At 44.3% G+C, this 21416-nt stretch overlaps 1 protein-coding gene across 1 annotated transcript in view; it reads right to left on the reverse strand.

The window, feature by feature from the left end:
• Nucleotides 1-21416, reverse strand: part of CD81 (CD81 molecule) — a 195448-nt gene that overhangs the window by 42770 nt on the left and 131262 nt on the right. Inside the window, exon 3 of the mRNA XM_029583180.1 lies at nt 9237-9334. Coding sequence (XP_029439040.1) covers nt 9237-9334 — 98 coding nt within the window. The remainder of the gene's footprint in view (nt 1-9236; nt 9335-21416) is intronic.

The following is a 21416-nucleotide window of genomic DNA, read 5'->3' on the forward strand; positions in this document are numbered from 1 at the left end:
GGACTTTTCAGCTTGGAGAAGAGACGACTGAGGGGGGATATGATAGAGGTGTTTAAAATCATGAGAGGTCTAGAACTGGTAGATGTGAATCGGTTATTTACTCTTTCGGATAGTAGAAAGATTAGGGGGCACTCCATGAAGTTAGCATGGGGCACATTTAAAACTAATTGGAGAAAGTTCTTTTTACTCAACGCACAATTAAACTCTGGAATTTGTTGCCGGAGAATGTGGTTAGTGCAGTTAGTATAGCTGTGTTTAAAAAAGGATTGGATAAGTTCTTGGAGGAGAAGTCCATTACCTGCTATTAAGTTCACTTAGAGAATAGCCACTACCATTAGCAATGGTTACATGGAATAGACTTAGTTTTTGGGTACTTGCCAGGTTCTTATGGCCTGGATTGGCCACTATTGGAAACAGGATGCTGGGCTTGATGGACCCTTGGTCTGACCCAGTATGGCATTTTCTTATGTTCTTAAGCATGAGTGGTCGTGGGAGGTCATTCCAGGGCTTTTTAGGTCTGATGGGATACACTTGTCAGATGTTGGTATTGACCTATTTAATAACGCGTTGCAGGAAGGATTTGAGCAGGTTATCAATGAAAGTAGAGGCCGCAGTGGGGGGGAAATCAGGATAACTTAAATTGTCCTGATTCTGTGGCGGTAAACCCAAGCCCAATTGGTTGATTTTGTTATTGTATTGTTAAAAGGCATTCGGGGGGGGGGGGGGGGGGGGGGGGAGAATCTTGTGTAGCGTGGGGGCTGCTACATGAGATGGCCAATAAGCAAGAGGGGGGCCGATGCTCAGAGGCCATGGTACTTACCCACGCTGGAATGAGGCAGGGTAAGACAAGTGACTACAGCGGAGTAGCTCTACCACTGGGATGAGGTGGGGGCACGTCATTAAGAATGTGATAAAGGGACAGGGGTTGAGGTTTAAGATTGTATTAATTGTTAGGGCTCGGGCTATGTTAAAATAAACTGCGGCCTTTATTTAACCAAATAAAACTGGTATGTGGTTTTTGGGAAATTAAAAAAGGGGTGGGGGTGGGACTGGGAAAGCGAGTCTTGCCTCTCCCAGTTAGTATTTTTGCTGGGATTTAATAAAAAGAAGTTTAAACATTAAAAAGATTTATATCCAGTGTGATCTAAAATTCTCAGCGGTGAACATGGAGAACAATCATAATATTACAAACAAAAACAAACCCAAGCCAATCCACGCATAGCTTCCATTAGGACCCAAGGACTGGATTCAAACTCATAATACAATAGCACAAACTGTAGACATCAAAAGCTGGAAAGATCTAGATGTGTAAATGTTTGCAGAATTTGAATTTAGCTGTTTTGCTGATCATTTCTATGCTGGCTGTGAAGCAACCTTGACTGTACTCCACTGTCCTGTGCTGCAATTATTACGTTCCCATCTTTAGGTTTAAGTTCACCTCTCCTTAGCTATTCAAATCAGGTTTTGATCCATGTTGGGTTTCCCCTCTGTATTTGTGCTTTTCTCAGTTCTTCCTTGTTTACTGGTCCCATTCTTTAAAGAATTTGTCGTCTTGTCTGTTGCTTCTTTCCCTTCATGTATTGGTAATTCTCACACAATAATTCGATTTGTCAAAATGATTGTCGAAGCTTAAGGATGGAGAATGACTGATCATTCACTGTTGTACTTCAGCACTATGCGAGTATGTGAATCTGTCACTAGGTAAGCTTCAAAGCCTTTAATAGCAGCTTTATACTGTATGTATATTCTATTTCTATAAGGCTGATATAACACCTCCAGCTCTAGGAATACATAATCTTGCCATATACTGATTCTTACAGATTTCCTGATGGGCATGGAGGAACAGTTCCCCTCTCTGGGAGGTAGGGGGTATTGTCTCCAAATGGATTAATTTTGTGCATACCTAGACAGGAATTACGTTTTCTGAAGCTCGTAGTGTTACATGCATCGGCAACATGTCTAGCCTGTGTGGAGGTGGTCCAACTGTGTACTCAGACAGGTTTTCAAGTACCCCTGGTTGAGAACCACTGCTGGAAGCCAGTAACCAATTCTTTGAGCCCTATTTTAACATTTGATTTTCCCTCTAGATAGTGTTCTGCCAAACCTGCTGGCATTCGGCGATTTAAACCATACACTGGCTTCTACTGTGCCTGTGGGAAAGCGGTCAGCAAAAAATCACTCAAGCAGATGCACCGAGTAGCCTCAGGCCACCTAATCCGACATTTTAGAGAGTGCAGGGGAATTCCGCATTTGTGTGTGACTGCAACGTCTCTAATGGGTACAAAATAATCAAATTAAATGAAAACCGTTCTTTTTGCAGAAGAAGGCCTCTAGTCATTATTGCTGCCACCATAACTGCACATCTGGTCATGATGTTGGTTTCCATAGGCGATTCCAAGCATCTGCCACCCTCTGTCAAATAGTATTTTCTCTTAATTCCTCTGAGCCTGCCTCCCTTCAATTTTGTTAGGAACACGGCTTGTGGGATGGCCCCGACGCTGCCGAAAGCAGTCCAGGATGCCGGAGACATACTTCCGTGGCTGGGATGCTGCCATCTCCTCAACACCGCCAAGCACAGCCCCACAGGCCACCATGCTGCTCCTGCCCTGGAACCTCCTTAGGCGCTCACACATATGTGTGCATTATATGGGGCCACTTTCCTGGGAAATGCTGAGTGGTACTCTGCAATGATGTCAAGCCAACCGACCTACTTAAGCAAGGGCCTCATAGTAATGTGTGTTGCCTAGCATTCCTGGTTCCTAATTCTTGTCCAGCCTCACCTCACACCATCCGTCTTGTCCAGTGTGTCTTCGCCTACCCTTGGACTGACTCTCCGGATCTTGAACTCTGCTTAGACTTGACCACAACTGCTTACTGCCTAGACCTGACCATGACTGCCTGCCACCTGGGCCTGACCACTCTTCCTAGCTGTCTGCCCAGACCTTGGCCTGTCTCTGACTCAGTTAGTCTGCTGCCTGACCTGACGCTGGTGTGTCTTTGGAATTTAGTTGTCTTCACGTCCCTAGGGACCTGCCTAAGTCCTGTCAGCTGGCGCAAACTGCTGGGGAGGCAGCTGGTAAAAGCAATGCTCCAAAATGTCTTGCTACAGGGCGCGTTCCCCAGCTGCCGGCTTAGGCCTTGAGGGTTTGCCTTTGAGACTGCATCAGCTACACTGCAGCACAAAGGGCTCGCACACCCGCTATCCTCACACTTGTCCTCACACTTTTTAAAAACATGCAATGCTGACTTCTTGTACTTTATTGAAGGTTACGTTAAGTATTTGAATATTTCTCTCTTTCCTTCAGAGTGTATATTCTTTGTCTTCCCCCACCCCCAGTTTATGATCAGCGTAGTGAAGATTCTGGGACTCCAGCCATGCTCCAGAGCTCAATCTGGAACCTTGCAATCATGGTCCCTGAATCCAGTCACTCGGTGTTACTCTTAAGCAAGGTCTATGATTCCCTCCTCGCTTGGGGGCTGTGAATGTGGCCTTTGCAGCATCCCCCAGCTCTGGCTGACCCGAGAAGCAGAAGACATGTCCTGGAGATCAAACCGGAGGCCTTCCATATAACACTTCAGAGTGTACAAACCCTTACCCATTTTTTCAGATTACTTTCATTTTTCGAGCTTTGCAGTCATCTATTAAATATATTTTTTTCAGACAAATATAGAGTGCTTTAGCAATATAACAAAAAAATGCACTGAAAAAAAATCAATATTTCATTACATCATTATCTTTATGAACATTTGTTCATAAGAAGTGCAGAGTCCTATTGATACAGAAGGCGACTGAATTCTCTGCAGTCTCCAACACTTTTTATTGGACCAATGTAAGAATTATTCAAATCCAAAGATGGCCATGGGTTGGAGATCAGATAGGTCCCATACTCAGATGGGTCACACAAAGCAGGGATTTCGCCCCACCAATTCTCATCTAATAGCGTCCATGGATTGAATATCTATTCCCAGAAACTCCTCTCACTTTCTAGAAGTGATGCCCCTCAGAAGAGAGTCAGCACACAGACCAGGTTCTGCCTGCTCTGCAGATTAATGCAGTTCCCTTGGTGTCCACCATTTTTCAGCATTATCTTAACACAAAACACACCAAAATAAGTGAATCCCAGTTCTGACTAAGATGCTAAGTCACATTGGGATCAATATTCAAACAGTTCATCCAGCTTAAGTTTGGGACTTACCGAGACACGCTGTGGGTTATCAAAATTCCTACACTGACTGCACCAAGTTATCTGCATAAGCAGCCAGCCGGATAAAACATTATCCAGATTGCCGGAGAGTCAGAACATCTCCAGATTACTTGTCTGCTCACCACTTTTCCAAATATGGACCTCATTTCTCAGAGTTAGAGTTTTGTCATTTTCAAAACCTGACCTACTTTATTCTAGTACTAGCAATCCTTTTGGGATACATTACCAAAAAGACAAAAAATCCTTTAGACTCTCTCAGCAGCAATCTATAGCCAAGAGGTGGCCAACTCAAGTTCTTAAGAGCCATGAACAGGTGTGGTATTCAGATAACTACCTCCTGCATATTAATTGTGGGTATGTATACAATGGAAGCAATCTTACACAAGCACATCGCTTATGGATATGCACTGTAGATGTCCTGAAAGCCAACCTTTCAAGATGTCTGGACAAAAAGTACTGCAGTTCCCAATTGGAACACAAGGGGGCAGCTGAAACTGTCACAGCAAGTTCCCAGAGAGTGGCTCCATTCCTTAACCACGCTCAGTTGTCACAAGGTTAAAATTCTATTCCAGGCTCTCCACTTAGCATAAACTTCATAAACCCCTCCCCATCCACTTCCAGCATCTGAGACACAAACTGTTCCCTGGCAAAAAAAATGCAACAGGCCAGGACCAGAAAAAGAAACAAAAAAGCAAGAAGCCTGAGCAGCAACTGCTGTGAATAATGCCAAGGAAAACCCCAGAAGGAGGAGTGGGTCTGCTCATATTTGGTGAGCTAGAATCAAAGTCCCTTTATTAAGCATGGACAAACCCCCCCCCCCCCCCAGCAAGCATCCCTAAACAAAACTGAAAGTGGTTTTAACCATTTTAAATATTTTGGATTAGTCTTTTTAAACTAACACACAATTATGCACTCCCACCATCATAACCCAGTGACCACAGGGAAAGTCTTGGGGTCAGGAGCCACAGACCACTGCTCCCTTTGAAACCCAGCTGACACTGCCACCAATTTGATTTCATCTGGCTTGTTCCTTTTTTTGTTTCTTGGTTTTCTTGAACAGTCTTCTCATCCTTTTGCTTTTTCCCCATTGATCCCTCTTTCTTCCGAATTATTCCCCATCTGTGTACCATGTGTCTTGTAGTCCATAAGAACATCTCAAAAAAGTCCACATATGCTCCTTCATTTCCTCTGCTCTGGCTCAAATTCTTCCCTCGTCTCCCCCTCCCAGTGCAGCCTCCCTCTCCTCTCCCTCTGGGTAAAAGTCAGAAGATTAAAGTAGTTTTCAGGTGTTCTTGTAGTGTTGGCTAAGCTTCCCCTCCCCCCCCCCCCCCTCAAGAACAGCGTAGGACTGAGGGTAGGTTACCGAATTGGGGAGAGGGATAAGGAGGCAGCCTTGGCCCAAGTAAGAAGACTATAAACTAACCCAGCATTTCCAATCCCAAGGCACATCTGTATGAACAAAAGTATTGTGTGGCACACCGACCTCAACATTGTAGGCCATGGAAAGGACCCATGTGGTCAAAAGGGCTACGGAAGCACTGAAAGGCACTGTCTCTCCCAAATTTTAAGATGAAGGAAGAGAGGGGGTAGAGACGCCCATGAACTTGACACAGCGAGCCAGTTCTCTCTGTATCAAGGGGGGGGGGGGTCCCCAAACTGTCACCCGAGAGCCATAGTTCATGCAGCTCCCGGCAGCAACAGAAGGAACTTGATCTGCCTTGCAGTAGTGGTGGCAGCGCGTTCCACCACCACCGCCAGCTCAGATATTTTGAAGTCAGAAGAACAAGCGTCAGCACGTCAAGAGGAGCAGGGGCAGGAAATGCTGGTGCAAGGCTGCCACCACCCCGCTGCCTGCGTTATGCGGACGTTAGAGAGGCTGCGGCACAGCCATGAAGGGTTTTTGGCCGCTGTGCAGGCCACAAGGAGAAAGGCATTGGTGGAACTGAGCCAGGGAAAGCCAGGCAAAGATGGTGGCTCCTGGTGCTCCCAGCCGCACCATCATCTCGTCAGAGCTGTGAGGGAGGGGGCATGGAGATTGTTCCAAGGATGCAGGTTTTGGAGGAACTGAGTGCAGAAATCCTCCTTATAACCCAGATACCGAGTCTGAGTGTCTTTCCTGGATTAGGATCTCCAGTGAGGGTAGTTTGGCTCACAGCATAAATCTGACATGTCACACGAGTTAGAAGAGGGGAATGGAGAAGGGGCAGGGGATTGGGATGAGAGAGGGAGCAAAAGAGCACAGAGGGGTGTGAGAGAGAATGCACCACAAACACCCCATCCCACCCTTACTGCCCGAGGCTAGCAGATGATAGGGGTGGGAGGCAGGATGCAAGGTTGCCAGATCTGATGAAATCTTAAATTATTACTGACACTATCTGCCACATCCCTGCTCCATGTCTCCCCATTTCAAAATCAAAAGGGCCAGACATGGGCCCCCACCCTCAAACTCTTCTCAGCAATCCCCAAGAGGCTCTCTCTCCCTGTCTCCACTCCCCCCCCCCTCCCTGGCTCAGCAAGCTAAGGATGACCTCCCCCCATCCTGGTTCTCTATGAAATATCCTGTGTGGCCCTTCTTTTGATAAGTGTTCTAGAAGGGGGAAGTCGGAGTGATGTACCAGGCCGGCTCTGTTTCTTGGCTGCCACACGTGGCTACTACAACTCCCTCATTGGTGCAGTTCCCAAACACATCAGTGCACAATGTCCCTGTCTCACAAGGGCTGGAAGGATTCAAAAGGTGAAAGCTCAGGAGAGAGATGAGGAAGTGCTGAGTGCTGAACAGAGTGGGGCCTGGCCATCCGTGCCCCGCATTCTGCTTGTTGTTTAAGGTGCATGTTATGGCTAGGAGGTGGCGGCATGCCTGATTACACATGTTCTGAAAGGAGCTCCTGCACATTTAAAAAGCTACTGCTGGTGTTATGAGGCGCCGAGAGCAGAGCCCAGGTGCTGGTCTGGATCTAAGTATCAAACAGTGGTGACTTTTCCATGATACACCTGATCAAGTCTGTTAGCGAAACACTGAGCTAACCCAGAGTAAGGTGGCTGATTCAATCTTCCACAGACTCCTTGGGGCCGAGCGCACTGTTTAACCAGTTGTTGGATGCGCATTTTGGTCGCATGCCTACAACCCCTTATGCCACAAGGGGCTTAGCACGTCCAAAACGCGCATCCAACCCCTAGCGAAACTAATAGCACTCATCACATGAATGTTATGAGGCTGTTATTCTCCCCAGATCTTTAAAAAATAAAACCCCATACATCCGACCCACACATTTACACGCTCAGAAATTAACACCTGCCCAGAGCAACCCAAAATAGTGTACAGAAAAACAGAAAATACTTGCTTTTCTGTACAAACTCAGACTTAATATTGTGGCGATATTAAGCAGAGGAACCAAAAGGTTTAAAAAAAAAATTGCTGGTGGTCAGGTTAGGGAAACAGACGTTCAATTAATGAGCGTCCATTCTTCTAACCTGCTGACAGCCACCTCTCCTGAGCGCCCGCTACGAAGGAGGCACTAGGGGTGCACATCTGTCCCTAGAGCCTCCTTGGTAGTGCGACCCCTCATTTAATTATTGAATCCTCCACCCAGGAGAGGTGGCTGGGCGCGCGTTAGGAAAGCGGGTGGTCAACACTGAGTGCCTGTTTTCCGCGCTCATTTATTGCATCGGCCCAGTTATGTTCCATCCACAACCCTTAACACCCAGGACTGTCAATGCGTAAAAAATAAACCCCTACCCCTTCAATATCCCAAATGGATCAGCCCAGCAATTTTTTTCCCCCCCACTTAAAATGCATGGCAGGCAAAGGGAGAAAGAGCAGCTGCACTACCTACAGCAGGTAATGAGTAAGTGAAGCAGAGCTAGAGGTCAGGATTACGCTGCATCGACAGAGAGGAGTTCACACTAAGATATCAGGAGCTGTTACAGGTCAGGGGTTAGATGCACCGGCAGAGCTCTGCATGGGGGCTCGGTACTGAAAAACATGGGGTGCTGGAGGCCAAAAGGGAGGTGCACTTCCAGAGCAGAGTGGGGGCTGTTCCTGGAAAACGAGGGCTCGGTGTTTTACTACGCGTAGAGGTCAGAAGGATAAGAAAGCAGTAGCTGCAGTTCAAGGGCTGCAGACATTTGGGCTTCAATTTTGGCCAACTGTATTTCAAGACAGGACGGGGGCTATAAAATCAGTGGCCGATTCCACAAGTTTAAGGGCAGCACAGAACTCCACTGTCACCTTCCAGCTATAGTAGCCCCCTTTTAAGTCGCAGAACACTTGTTCTGTCCTTGCCCACACGCTGACATAAACAGGGACTGCCGATCAGTCAGATTCCAGGGTGCATTTCTGTCATCCGTTTTGGGCAGACTCCTCCTCCCCAAAAGCCAGCACACACATAGAAAACGTTCAGACTTTGGGGACTGGAAAGTGTTCATTAAAACCTCTTTTTTTCTCCCTTTAAAGATCCCCAGAGCCTAAAGGTGAGCTGGGTATGACCAGCTGCTCATGTTCCTAAGTTTACAGTGGAAAGGGAGGGGAGGGAAGACTTGAAATCAGGCACAAGGTTTTCCCTTTGGGTCCTTCATGTTTACTTCACCTTCCTAAACTTAGCGGTAGTGCTCATTGCATCACCTGAACTAAGCCAGCAGGAGTCAGAGGCCTTTTAGGGAGAGAGGACCGTGCATGATAGCTCTGTAAGACCCAAAGGGAAAGGCGTAACTAGAGAGACCATGTTTGATGGTTTCCTAACGAGAGCCAGATGGGAAGAAGCAGAGAAAGAAACCTTGCTGAAGAGAATAAAGAAAAACAGCCTGTCCTTCGCCTTGGCTACAGTTATATTGCATGCACTCTCCCTGGGGGGGGGGGGGGGGGTTGGCTCAGACACACGTGCCCGACTGAACAGGTCGTCATCCGCTGGTTCTGCTCTCTGAATGAAGCGTAGGACAGAAACCTCCCATAAAAGATAAGCATCTCAAGAAAGCACTTATCTGCGTGTGGAATCGGGCACACTCCCCACAACTTCCCAACCGCTGGTCTCTCACCGTTCCCAGCAAGCACTGCGACTCCTGGATGGCTCCGTAGCAGCCCAGGAAGCCCACAAACATCATCACTACCCCCACGGCAATCAGGATGTAGATCCCTGCAAGAGGAGAAAGGAAAAAAAGACAAGTCACCAAGCCAGCACAACACAACTTGCATGCATCTGGGGCCCTGGCAGAGACACTGTGCCATCTAACTCAGGAGGAGACTCACCTGGTCTGTGCATAGGGGGCTTCGTTTGCTAAGTTTAGGCCTTTGATTCTGAGGCGGGATGGGGGGATTTTAACACTCCTCTCCCTTGCTGAAACACATTGGGCTGGCTAAATGTTTTGTAAAGAGAGAAATGAATATTTATATTAAATGCAAGTATGGCCAGTTTGCAGCTATAAAGCCTATGAAATTTCGAGTGGATAAGGAAAGCCAGAAGACATATTTTGGGAGTGCTTTTGATCATCTTGAAATACTCTGTTCATCGAGAGGCTGGTAGAGTTAGAACCAGCACCCTTCATCTGACCCTGCCCATCAGGCCTTGGTACACCGGATTTATTGGGGGCCAAGCCCCTTCCAATAACCCAAGCTTTACTTCCAAGAGACAAGGTTCTGCTGTGGCAAATATAAAGGGGTGTAATTCTGAAAGCCCTGGGGGAGTCCGCAGAGCCAAGGAAAAGTCTGCTCTAGCAATCTACTTCACATGGGTACTAGAGATGCGATTCGGCCGAACCTTTTAGTTTGGCCTTCGTTATCGGCCCGCCGTGGGAAATTTAATTTTCCTGCTGTTTAGGCCTTTTTTTTTTGGCTGCCCCGAATTTCAGGCTTAATGCGCCCTAACTCCCCATTAGCGTGCACTAACCCCAAAAAATGAATTTTCCTGAAATTGTGGGAAAATTCTCTTTGTTTTTCGGGGTGGCCGAACCAGGATGAATGCACATCCCTAATGGGTACTGCTATGGCACACTGGGTCTTTTGGGGGAGGAGAGTGGAGAGGGACTCCTCCATTTTCCTATCTCCAAGGTCTCCCACCTCACCACTCTCCGACCCTGCCTATAGACGCAAAACTCTTAAATCCAGCCTTTGAGGAAGGAAGGGAAAACAGGGATGTCAGACAAGTGACGTCCTAAAAACACCACCAACGCACTCAAATCAACTCACCACAACCCAAAAAAGAGCAATCTCCCTTGGTAGCCCAAAACTTTGGAACTCCCTACCGACTAAGCTCAGAACTCAAGAACACCTAAAAACCTTCAAAAAGGAGTTAAAAACATGGTTGTTCAAAGCATACCAACTCACCCAATGAACACCACAATATCATCACCCTCCAATCCAACCTCATGAATGAATAAATGAAATTCATCACATCTAGGTTTTCATAAGAAATGAAACAAAAAACTGAACTAAATCCTTACACGTTATCCTCTATGCTTAATAACAGTTTGTACTTTGCATCCCTTGTTTAACCCCCCTTATCCCTGTAACCTTATGATGGCGTTATTTTGACGTTTCCGAATGACTGTATATAAAACTCATTAAATAAAAAAAATAAACAAACAAGTGGGAAAACGTGCAGGTGAAATTTCCTATAGCAATGAGAAAAAAATCTCTCAAAACTCACGAGCTTCACCCGGTGAGGTTCATATCCTGCGAGATCAGCTTATCCCCATCACATGCTTAGATGGTCCCATTTGCTAATGTTTCAGTATTACGTACCTGATCTTAGTGTGCGAGAAGTAGGGTGGAGCTTTTTTTTTTTTTTTTTTTGTAAACCCCAAAAGCTAACTAGCATGCTGCCTTTATTATGGACAAAGAGATACAAACTTAGGATATATTAACTAAGCTACGATAAACCCCTATTGCACATTATCCTCCTATCGCAGCAACATGGTGTGATTTTCCTTAAAGAACCACCCCTACTGAAATGAACTGCTTTGCATGAATAATTTTTGTAAATGCATGTAACGCAGCTCAAGCCTACCTAATTTTATACAAATGAACTGATGCAGTTTTCCAAAAAAAATGCTGCGTTAATTCCCAAAACGTTAGTTACAACTCCGGAGCTGTTCCAGGGGAAAGTTAGTTAAATCAGAATGTTAACGCAAGTCCCAATGCTCCGGCACAATCCAAAATACCTACCCTAGGGATCTAGGTAGACCCCAATCCATGGCCCCCCCCCCCCAATCACCTGTCAAGGCAGCCCAGAAGAAAAACAATAAAACAGAATGAGTTGTATGACCCTGACCCTCTTTCCAAATCCCATCCCTGTCCAAATCCCCCTGGATCCAACCCTCCCAGCCCCCCTTGAAAAAGGGGGTCACTCCCACCCACCCTCCCCCCCTACATATCTAAGAATAGGTTCCTGGTAATCTAGTGGTGTCTGGAGTTGTAGCTAACTTTTCAGGGCAATAACAATGCTTGCGTTATTCAAGGCAAACCGCTTTCATTTGCAAGACATGAGATAGAAATGAGCTGCCTTGCATGCGCATTTGTAAATTTTCTGCATGCACAGCCGCTTATTACAATACAGGGTGGGTTTTTAGGGAAAATAATCGCATGATCTTGCAAGTTTCACATGATGAACGTTTTTCACGTGTTATGCACTTGTCGCAGAGTGTAAGCCCTCTAGGGGTAAGGAAATTCCTATAATACCTGAACATAATCTGCTTTCAGGTATCATAAAAGGCGACACAAAGAAAAGTAAATAAGCATGTCGGTCTCATCTTGCACCCAACTCTGGTCTGGTGCCCGTCCATACAGCAATCCTAAAGCGTCTAAAACTTTTCAACATCTGAAAACTTATACCCCATTTTCTGCAAATCTGCCCCGTAAACCAAGTTAAGGGGGTGGTGGTAGCAAGGATTAACAATACATTAGGGCAAAGTTTCCTATTAAGCAGCAGCTCAGAGAAAGGACTTTTTGAATCACCGTGGACGATACAGTAAATAGTCAGCTCAGTGTGCAGCGGCGGTCAAAAAAAGCAAACAGAATATTTGGAATTTTTCAATATTATTTCTGGATAGAGACATTGTCTCTATCCAGATTCAATAGTACAGCCAGTCCTGGAGTACTGAGTGCAATTTTGGTCACCCAATCTGGAAAAAGACAGAGCGGAATTAGAAAAGGTATAGAGGCGGGCAACAAAAAAAAAACCAATTTAAGGGGTTGGAATGGCTCCCATATGAAAAAGGGCTTGACAAGTTCTCATCAGCTTGGAAAAGATAACAGAGGGGACAGGACAGAGGTTTATAAAATCATGCATGGGCAGGGAACAGTAATTTATCCTTTGAAATTGTACTAGGACTAAAGGACAATCCATGAAAAGAATATCTAAGAAAACACTTCTTCAGTAAACACAATTAATAAGTGAAATTTATTATCAAAGGATGTAGTTGAGGCTAGTACTATAGCTGGGTTTAAAAAGAAGGGATGGAACAAGTTTCTGGAGGACAGGTCTATTAATTATTTGCTAGGTAGATGTGGAGGAACTGTCACCTCTTACTCCTGGGAGTAATGAACAGGGAATGGATCTCCCTTTTAGGATCTGCTGAGCACTTTCAAGGGCCCCAGAATGGCCACTGTTGGAGACAGGCCAGTAGTCTCAGTGAACCTGGAGTCTCGCCCAGCACGGCACAACTTATGTTCTTCGTTCTTAACACTGAAATGCTACAATCTGTTGGCTGCCTCCGTTTCAGAGCAGTACCAGGTATGTACTGCCAGATCATCCTGCAATGGGATCCAAAAGAAGTGTAGAGTGGGCTGGCCTTACAGGCCACGACCAGCTGTCACAACACAGGCAGTCAGCTCCAGTAAAAGAGGGGACATGAAGGGGAACAGATGCTTATTTTAGAAACTTATCAGGAAATATCTCCAGATGTTGCTCTGAAAGAATTCTCTCCGCCCCCTCAGACAAGAGCCAGGTTAATCTGGAGGGCGCGTTCTACTCTCCTATAGCTCAGTTACGGGATGGTTTCAGCTTCCCGTTAGTCTCTTTAGAACGAGGAGAGAGTGGAATTTGTTAGGGGGCTCTCCAACCTTGTTCAAGGACATGCTCCGCTCACATTCAGCTTCACACACGTTCACTCAGACACCCTCCGAGCGATGGAAAGATCTGAAATCTCCATGAATCGAGCTGAGCCACATATCATGAGATGAAGAAATCCCAACTGACAACTGCCAGCGACCCTGCCTTTACACTGCAAAAAAAAAAAAAAGATAAGATCCTGCCGAGGGCAAACGAGAGGTTTGAGAGGAGGGGTGAAGCCACTCCAAAATAACTGCACGTCCCCTAAAACCTTAATGCTGCAGCTAGCCCTGCCTCACTGCAAGGTTTTGTTAAAACAGCAGCATGGACATATTTTCACTAGCTTACAGTGACCGCTTTAATATTTGTTTTTTAGATCATTTAAGATACTTTCTGTTCGTAACTTTCTAGATCCTCTGAATATAATATTGTATTTTATATTAACTCTCCTTGATACTAATGAGAAAGATGTGCCATCACATTCTGCATAATAATAATAATAATAATAATAATACAGGGCTGACCTAGGACAAACCTGAAGTACCTTCTGATGACCTTCGGCATCCTGTGGACCCAACACACACGAAGTCTCCCGGTCTGACAAGAGACCACAAGGAGTCCGTCCTGAAGTGCTGAACCCATACAGACCTGTTCAGTTTCTTTCTGTCCAGAAAGGTTCCCTTGGGAGTAAAGAGTTACTGGAGTAAATTCCTGTACTCTGTATAAGGGACAAGAACTATGACCCGCATTCTCACATGTTAATTCAGAGTCTGCAGCCTTCTCCATTTCCAGGGGAAGCCTCAAGATAAGGAAGAATATGCACAGATAAGGAGGAGGTGGCCCTACTGAATGACACCGGGCATCCCAAACATTTATAAACTTTATTCCAGCCCAGGAAGAATTTCTGCAGCCTCTGTCCTACTTGTGGGAGTCAGAATTTGCCACACTGTCCCACTATTTTGACAATGCAATATAGATTGCTGTAATTTAAAATGCAATTCAGAAAACATTTTCTGAAAGGTGCAGAATTTAGAGAGCAGAAATTTTCAAACTGACCACATTGGGACATATTTCGCGGGTACTTTTTACTCTCAAACTCTGCACCCGTTTACAAAGAGAATGTTCCCATACACTTTCACACTTGCCACAGGGTTCAAGGTATCTGCAGATGTCTGGGGGTACTTTTTTTTTTTTCTTTTGAAAAAAACATGCATAGATTTGAAATGTGCATGATTTTCCACCCCAAGCTAAAAGAACCCTCCTCCCCAGGAACATCTCCTCTTATCATGGCTACAAGTGCATATGTTATGGAACAGTGCCTGTGGGTTTAGTTACATTGTCTGTCTGAAAATTACCCCCTCAAGTAAAACCCTTATCAGGGGAACTTCTTACCCAAGTAAATGGCTTTGAAAATTGATTCGTGTAGAATTTCCCCAGGCGTTCTATAATACATCACAAGGCCTGGACCTCTCCTCTTTCCCTAAGGATTGACCAACCAGCACTTCCTCAACCTGGCTCAGTTTCCCAGCATTTTTCCCTCCCTAGATTTAATTCCACCACCTTTCTCTCTTCCCCACTTCTTCCAGGCTCAACCCCTCAGTGCTTCTTCCTGGCCTGCGTAAAAGGACACTGCTGCCACTGCCTTCTTCTAGCCCATGAGGCCTAAGGCCTCCCCCTTCTTCTGGGCTGCACAGGCTGATGGCATCATCTCTGCTAACTGCAGGGGGGGTGAGGAATACAATTCTGCATTGGGAAGAATTCCCCCATGACTACTCGCAGACGATCCCCCAAGAAGGGCCCAGGAAATTTCTACCAGAGCAACTTGAGGATTGCCCAAATCCAGATTTGCCATGTGGTAGAAGGACCTTTTTAATCACCTCCTTAAAAAGATTTTCAAGCTGAAGACCAAACAGATGCAGGTCCTCAAAAGGGATCCCAAGCAATTGGCTCTTAGAGAAAAAAAGAGAGAAGAAAAAAACCCCCCACACACTTCTGCAGTTTTTCTAGCTGCTAGTTTGCAGCCACAGCTTTGGAGAGAGAAAGGATCTGTCAAAATCTTTATTATACCTAAAGCTGATAAGGATGGAGGTAGCAATAGCAACCGGACAGTTAATGGCTTATTTTATTTATACCATCTTATTAGCCGCTGTTTCCAACAAGTTCAATGCTGTTCACAACAAAATACAAAAATAAACGCAATATAAAATCCATAAACATAAAATTTAAAGAAACAAATTTGTAACACTTTACAATTTCTAATTTTGGAGTGCCTGCTTCACTACGAATTTCCAACAGTAAGGAGTTCCAAGCAGCCAGTGCTGCAAGTGAGAACGTGCTCCTTGTAAATCTTCCATGGGGGGGGAATAAGATAAATAGCTCTAGAGAAGCTGATTGCAAAGGACGTTTTGGTGCATACCACTGTTTCTTACCTACCAAACAAGATGAATCTGAGAATAACACTTGTGAGTTAACGTCAAAACGTTCTTTATGATATGGGCAACCAATGAAGACTCTTCATATGCAGACTAATACTTTCTCCCCAAGGTAGCCCACACCCTATGCACAGCAGTGTTCAGTACCTTCTGTAAACCATGAATCAACTACTTAGGAAATTCCAAGCACAAAGAATGGCAGTAATCCAAAAAGTACCAAAGCTTGTACTACCAATCTCAAGTCCATTCTGGGCAGTGCCGTACAACTTCCAAAAGGCAGTCCTAGCCACCTTAACATTTACCTTTAAAGAATCGAGAATCCAAAATAGCACCTTCGTTACAGGCGTCTGTACTTAATGTAATTGGAAAATTACCAATAGTTAAATCCACAGGCATAATAGGGGTTACAGACTTCCAACCATAAAATCACTGTTTTACTATGATTAATTTTTATTTATTAAATTTCTATACCATCACTCTGTATTCAATCATAACAGTTTACAATTATACAAAAATAAAAATGATATCATGCACAATTATAAATATAAATAAAACTATTACAAAATTAAAAAGAAAAACTAACACATCTAAAATATAAATAAAACCTAAATCATTATATAATTTAACGTCTCCATAATCCATGAGCCTTAATCCACTTTCACATCCAAGTATGAGCAGCCAAGTCTTTAAGCTCTTTTTAAAAATCAGGAAGTCTTTGCAATCTTAAATCAGTGGGGAGAGAATTCCAAAGTTTAGAGCCAGCAATCAAGGAAGCTCTTTCTCTCACTTTGGTCAAATATGTGGATCAGACAGAAGAAACAGTTAAGAGGCCTTTATTCGCCAACCTCAAATTTCTCTGTGGGATATGCAAATGTAATGAGGCATTTAGCTATTCTATTTTCTCACTATGGATTGATTTATGCAATAAACATAAAATTTTATAGTCAATTCTAAACTTAGCTGGGAGCCAATGCAGGGCAATCAAAATAGGACTTATGTGATCGAATTTACCTCCGCCAGTTTGAACTCTATCACGTTCTGTAATAACTAATGTTCTTAACGAGCTAGCAGGTAGTACAAGAAAAAGCATGTTACAATAGTCGAGATTCAAAAAAATTAAAGTCTGGAGTACAGTACGAAAGTCATCATGACTGAAGAGGCTTCAATGGTTTTAGCATGCTTGATTTGCTAAGCTCTCTAATTTTGTGGCTAATTTCTTTCTTCAAATTAAGATAGCTATCAATAATTATACCAAGATCACAAGCTTGGTTTGTTATTTCAATTTACAGCGTATCAGTTTTAAAATCTTTTTTTTTTTTTATCATTCAAAACCAGTCTCACATGAGACAACAGTTGCCCAATTGCAGAGAAATAGACTCCTATTAGTTTCAAGACATAAATCATTCCCATCCATCCAGTGTTTAATGAAGTCCATACTCTTCTTAAAACTAGATAAAGGAAATTCTGCTATATTTTGATTTGGGATAAAAAAAAAAAAAAAGTTGCACATGGTCCGCAGAAAGATTTCAAATCCTGCATGCATTAAACTGTGAGGTGGACAAAGCTGACCCTCGCGGCACTCAATCTGAATTTTTTCCATTACATTCAACCTGAGTACATTCACACCAAGAAGTTTGAAACCATTGCAAAATGCTACCACCCATACCCAAAGACTAACTTGCTTACAGTGTCAAAGGCTAAAGAAATATCAACCTGGATTAAAATACCATCCTAAGGACAATAGATATCACCCAAAAAGTGAGCAACAATGTTCTAGTGCCTTGACCAGCTCTAAAACCAAATTACTCTAATATACGATACGCATCCAAAAAGTTATCAGACTTGATCAATATCCATTTCTTAAAGAATTCTAGTCAAAACACAAAGATTTGAGATAGAATCTTTATCCAACTACCATCCTGAGGACACAGAAGTGTCCTTCATAATTGGTTTGATTATATAGCCTGCTTCAAGACACAAAGGTACCACACCTTCATTAAAAGACAAATTGATGTCAGCTGGGGCAGGTCCTTGAGAGCCACAAATGTGTCAAAAATGACAGGAGTGAACTGGCGCCTTACAGACTAATCAATTTATTAAAGCATGAGCTTTCAAGGACAGAGTCCACTTCGTCAGATGCATTGTCTCTATTGTATGCAAATATCTCTCATGCATATTCATTGTGGAACTCCTAAAAGCCTGGCCTGATTGTGGCTCTCAAGGACCGAAGTTGGTCACCCCTGAACTAGAGCACATTAACCATGTTCTTAACACTTGTTAGTGGACAAACATCCAGTATTCTAATGCCACTTGGATCATGCCCCTATACAATAAATGCCGAAATCATGGCCAGTAGTTTCATAGGTCCTGTTCAAGACCACCTCCATACTCTTCTTGGTGGTATCCTTTAGACTGGCTACGGCCTCTACAGGAATAGTCTTAGGAGCTGTTCCAGCAATAGAGCAATTCACATTAGAGGCCTTGACCAGCACCAGCATCTGATACTGGGCAGCTTCTTCAGTTTGTCTGCTGTTTCTGTGCAACAACTTTCCTATGTGAATAGGCCCAACCTCTCTTAATTTGGCTCCTTAGCCAGGTTTGCCAACAATACCTTGTTATCTCTCAGCCTCTGTGCTAAGCAGATATTCCTTGATAGCATCAGCTATAACCACCATACTGAGGGACATTTGTTGTGAAAGAGCTAGCACAGGACAAGAGTCAAATACTATTCAAATTCTCTGAAAATTCCCAGAAAACAAAGGATGCATCAGACTCCTTCATGCTTTAGATGCTAAAAAGCAGAGAACCCATTAGGGCATTCCCAACCTTTGTTTCTCTTTGGGCAGTTCTGAAAAAGTAACTTGCAGTGGGCATCATTTATTGTTCTAACAGGCTCAAAAACAGAGTACATGGCACATTTTGAATGAACCCTCTGAAAGCCATATATTTAATGAAGTAATTAAGTTTTAGAAATTCCTTTGGAGACCTCACTCTAATTTGATCCCCTTTTGAAAACCCTGTCAACAACACTTACTGAAGAAAATATAAAATACACATCTTTTATATAAACTTAAAAAAAAAAAGACTAGAAATAAGCAATATCGTTTTATTGAGAATAGACACTAATTTAGTAAAATGGATCAGTTTTAAAATTTAAAAAGTTATACTGAATAATATATAGTGTGATAGACAGCATTGTATATCATCTGCTAGCTTCCTGAAGTTTGGGATGTACTGTTATTCACCTCAACAGCTGACAATGATTTGCATTTTGACATTGGGTGCTTTACTGCAGAACAGTTTGCCACAAAGAAGTGAATCCAACTCAAGCAATTACTACTACTAACAAACATTTCTATAGTGCTACACAGCATACCTAGCACTGTACAACCCCCCCCCCCCCCCCCCAAACATCCCTACTCAATAGAGCTTACAAACATACAGCATAAGATACTTGGGGCATTTCATAAAATAAGACCGTGGATAAAAAAGAAAAGAAAAAGTTAGTTAATGAGGTTAAAAGCAGACAATCAGGCCTAAGATTTAAAAGCAGCCTCAAAAAGTGGATCTTTAGATGGGACTTAAACATGGCGAGAAAGGGAGCATGACACACCTGTTCAGGAAGACTGTTCCAAGCACACGGCACAGCCAGGTGGAAAGCATAGAGTCAGGAACTGGCAGTAGAGGAGAAGGGCACAAATAGAAGGAGTGACTTGTCATGAAAAGGTATAGTTCTTTCAAAAGGGGGTAATTTTGTTCTGCCACAAGTGTCAAAACGCCTTGTCAGATCAAAATTCAGTTCCAAATCTTTTTGAAAAGTGCTTATTCCTCAGTATTTGAGCAGGTCAATACCCACAAGTGGGTTATACACCTCAACCAGCAGATGGAGCCTGAGCAAAAGCAGACGTCATGACCATAGCCTTCCCGCCCCAACATCAATCCGCCAGTATTCTCCATCTCTGGCAGATGGTGGACCTTCATTTCCTTTCGGGGGATTGCCTATGAGTGAAAAAAAAATATTTAAAAAGGAAAGAAAAGAAAAGTTGAAAAGGAGATATCGGAAAGACGAGACGTCTATATAGCACTGCTTGCCTCCTGAGGTGATACCGTGCGGTCCCTGCCTCAGTCTGGTAGCCTTGAGTAGCGTGGGCCTAAATTTCAATTAGCGGTTGCAGGCAGAGAGAGTTTCGGTAGTAAAGGCTTTAGCCCTATCCCCTCATAGCCAGGACCCATTCCTGCTCTCAACCAGGGAGGGCTGAGTTCAAGTAAAAGTTTCTTATTTCAAACAAAACAACACAAAAAAACAAAAACGTAAAGTAAGCAAGCAGGAGAAAGGGTCCATTACCTCAGCGTTCGGCTGTCCTGCTCATGTTTCTGGGGAGTTCTGTGAGCTAAGGAGGTAGTGCAGCTGTTTGGTTAGGACCCGTGGTAGGCAGCGATGTGTTTTCTTGCCTTCTTTTTTGCTGTGGGCTGTCTGTGCATATATTTCACCTGTGCGTCCAGTTTGGACGTTCATCCTTCTGGATGCACATCTTGTATGTCCTGCTTAGGAGTCTTCCTTGGTGTCGGTACTGGGCGCCCAGTATGGAAGTTTAGTTGGACAAGTGGCCTAGACGCATGTACTTTGACGTTTTTTGTGCACAGCTTATACGCACAGTTAATCGAGGTGCGAGTCTGTATGTTTACAACTATGATGCCCGCAAAGAAGCTTAAGTGCTTATCTATTTGTGCTGCATGCCACAGAGCCATTCAGCGGAGCTTTCTTTAAGCCTGGGTCAGTGCTGAATGGATGCTTGAGATTTGCCTCCTTTTGATTTTGCCGGTGATGGTCCATCTCCTCAGTCTGAGCAGGGAAGACACAACAGGAGTGTCCTCCTCTCAATTGATCCATGGGTGGATTCATCACAAGCCACTATCTCTCAGGATGTCAGGTTTTGGCCTATGGTGCCTGGAAAGAAGCCTTCCAGGGATTTCTACAGGGCTGGTCTTCTGAATCGGTAGTGCCTCCTAAGATAAGTCCCTGCGCTCCAAGTGTTCCTCCGCCTGTCTCCACAGTCAAGCGCTGTGGTGCAATATGGCCTGACAAAGCTAGAATGCAAGTGGATCAGGATGATACCAATGATGATACTGGTGGCTCTCCTGATAAAGAAGGGGACATTTCCCCAGATTTGGAGCCATAACAAATCTTCTGTTTCTTTCATAGAGATGAGTTGCAGAGCTTGCTCTCTCAGACCATGAAGATCCTTGGAGTGGCTGGGACTAACTCCTTGGAGATGCAGAAGACAGATCCCATTTTGGTAATGGAGTGCGCGCCAGAGGCATCCTTGCCTTGGCAGGTTTATACCCCTTGGATACACCGGTCAGAGAGCAGTTGCGTTTCCCTAAGATGGATGCCTTGGTGTGTTCTGTCACGAAATGAACCACCATCCCGGTAGAGGAAGGTGTGGCACTGAAGGATGCTCAGGATAGAAGGACTGAGGCAAGCCTTTGATGCAGTGACGATGAACTTGCAGACTGCTTCTGTTGAGTCTTGCAGCTCGGGCTACCTTGAATCTTTGTCAAGAATCTAGTAGTGCCGTGACCGATCTTGGGACCTATGGTACCAGCCAGGGGGTCACTTCCTTAGCTGATGCAGACTGTGACTTGGTTCGCACAGCTGCCAGAGGAGCTACTTCAGTTAATGCGGCCAGGCGGCAACTGCAGCTGCGCAACTGGTCAGCGGATACCATTTCAAGGTC

This window comes from Rhinatrema bivittatum, chromosome 17, assembly GCF_901001135.1.
Source record: "Rhinatrema bivittatum chromosome 17, aRhiBiv1.1, whole genome shotgun sequence".
In the NCBI taxonomy this organism is placed as follows: domain Eukaryota; kingdom Metazoa; phylum Chordata; class Amphibia; order Gymnophiona; family Rhinatrematidae; genus Rhinatrema; species Rhinatrema bivittatum.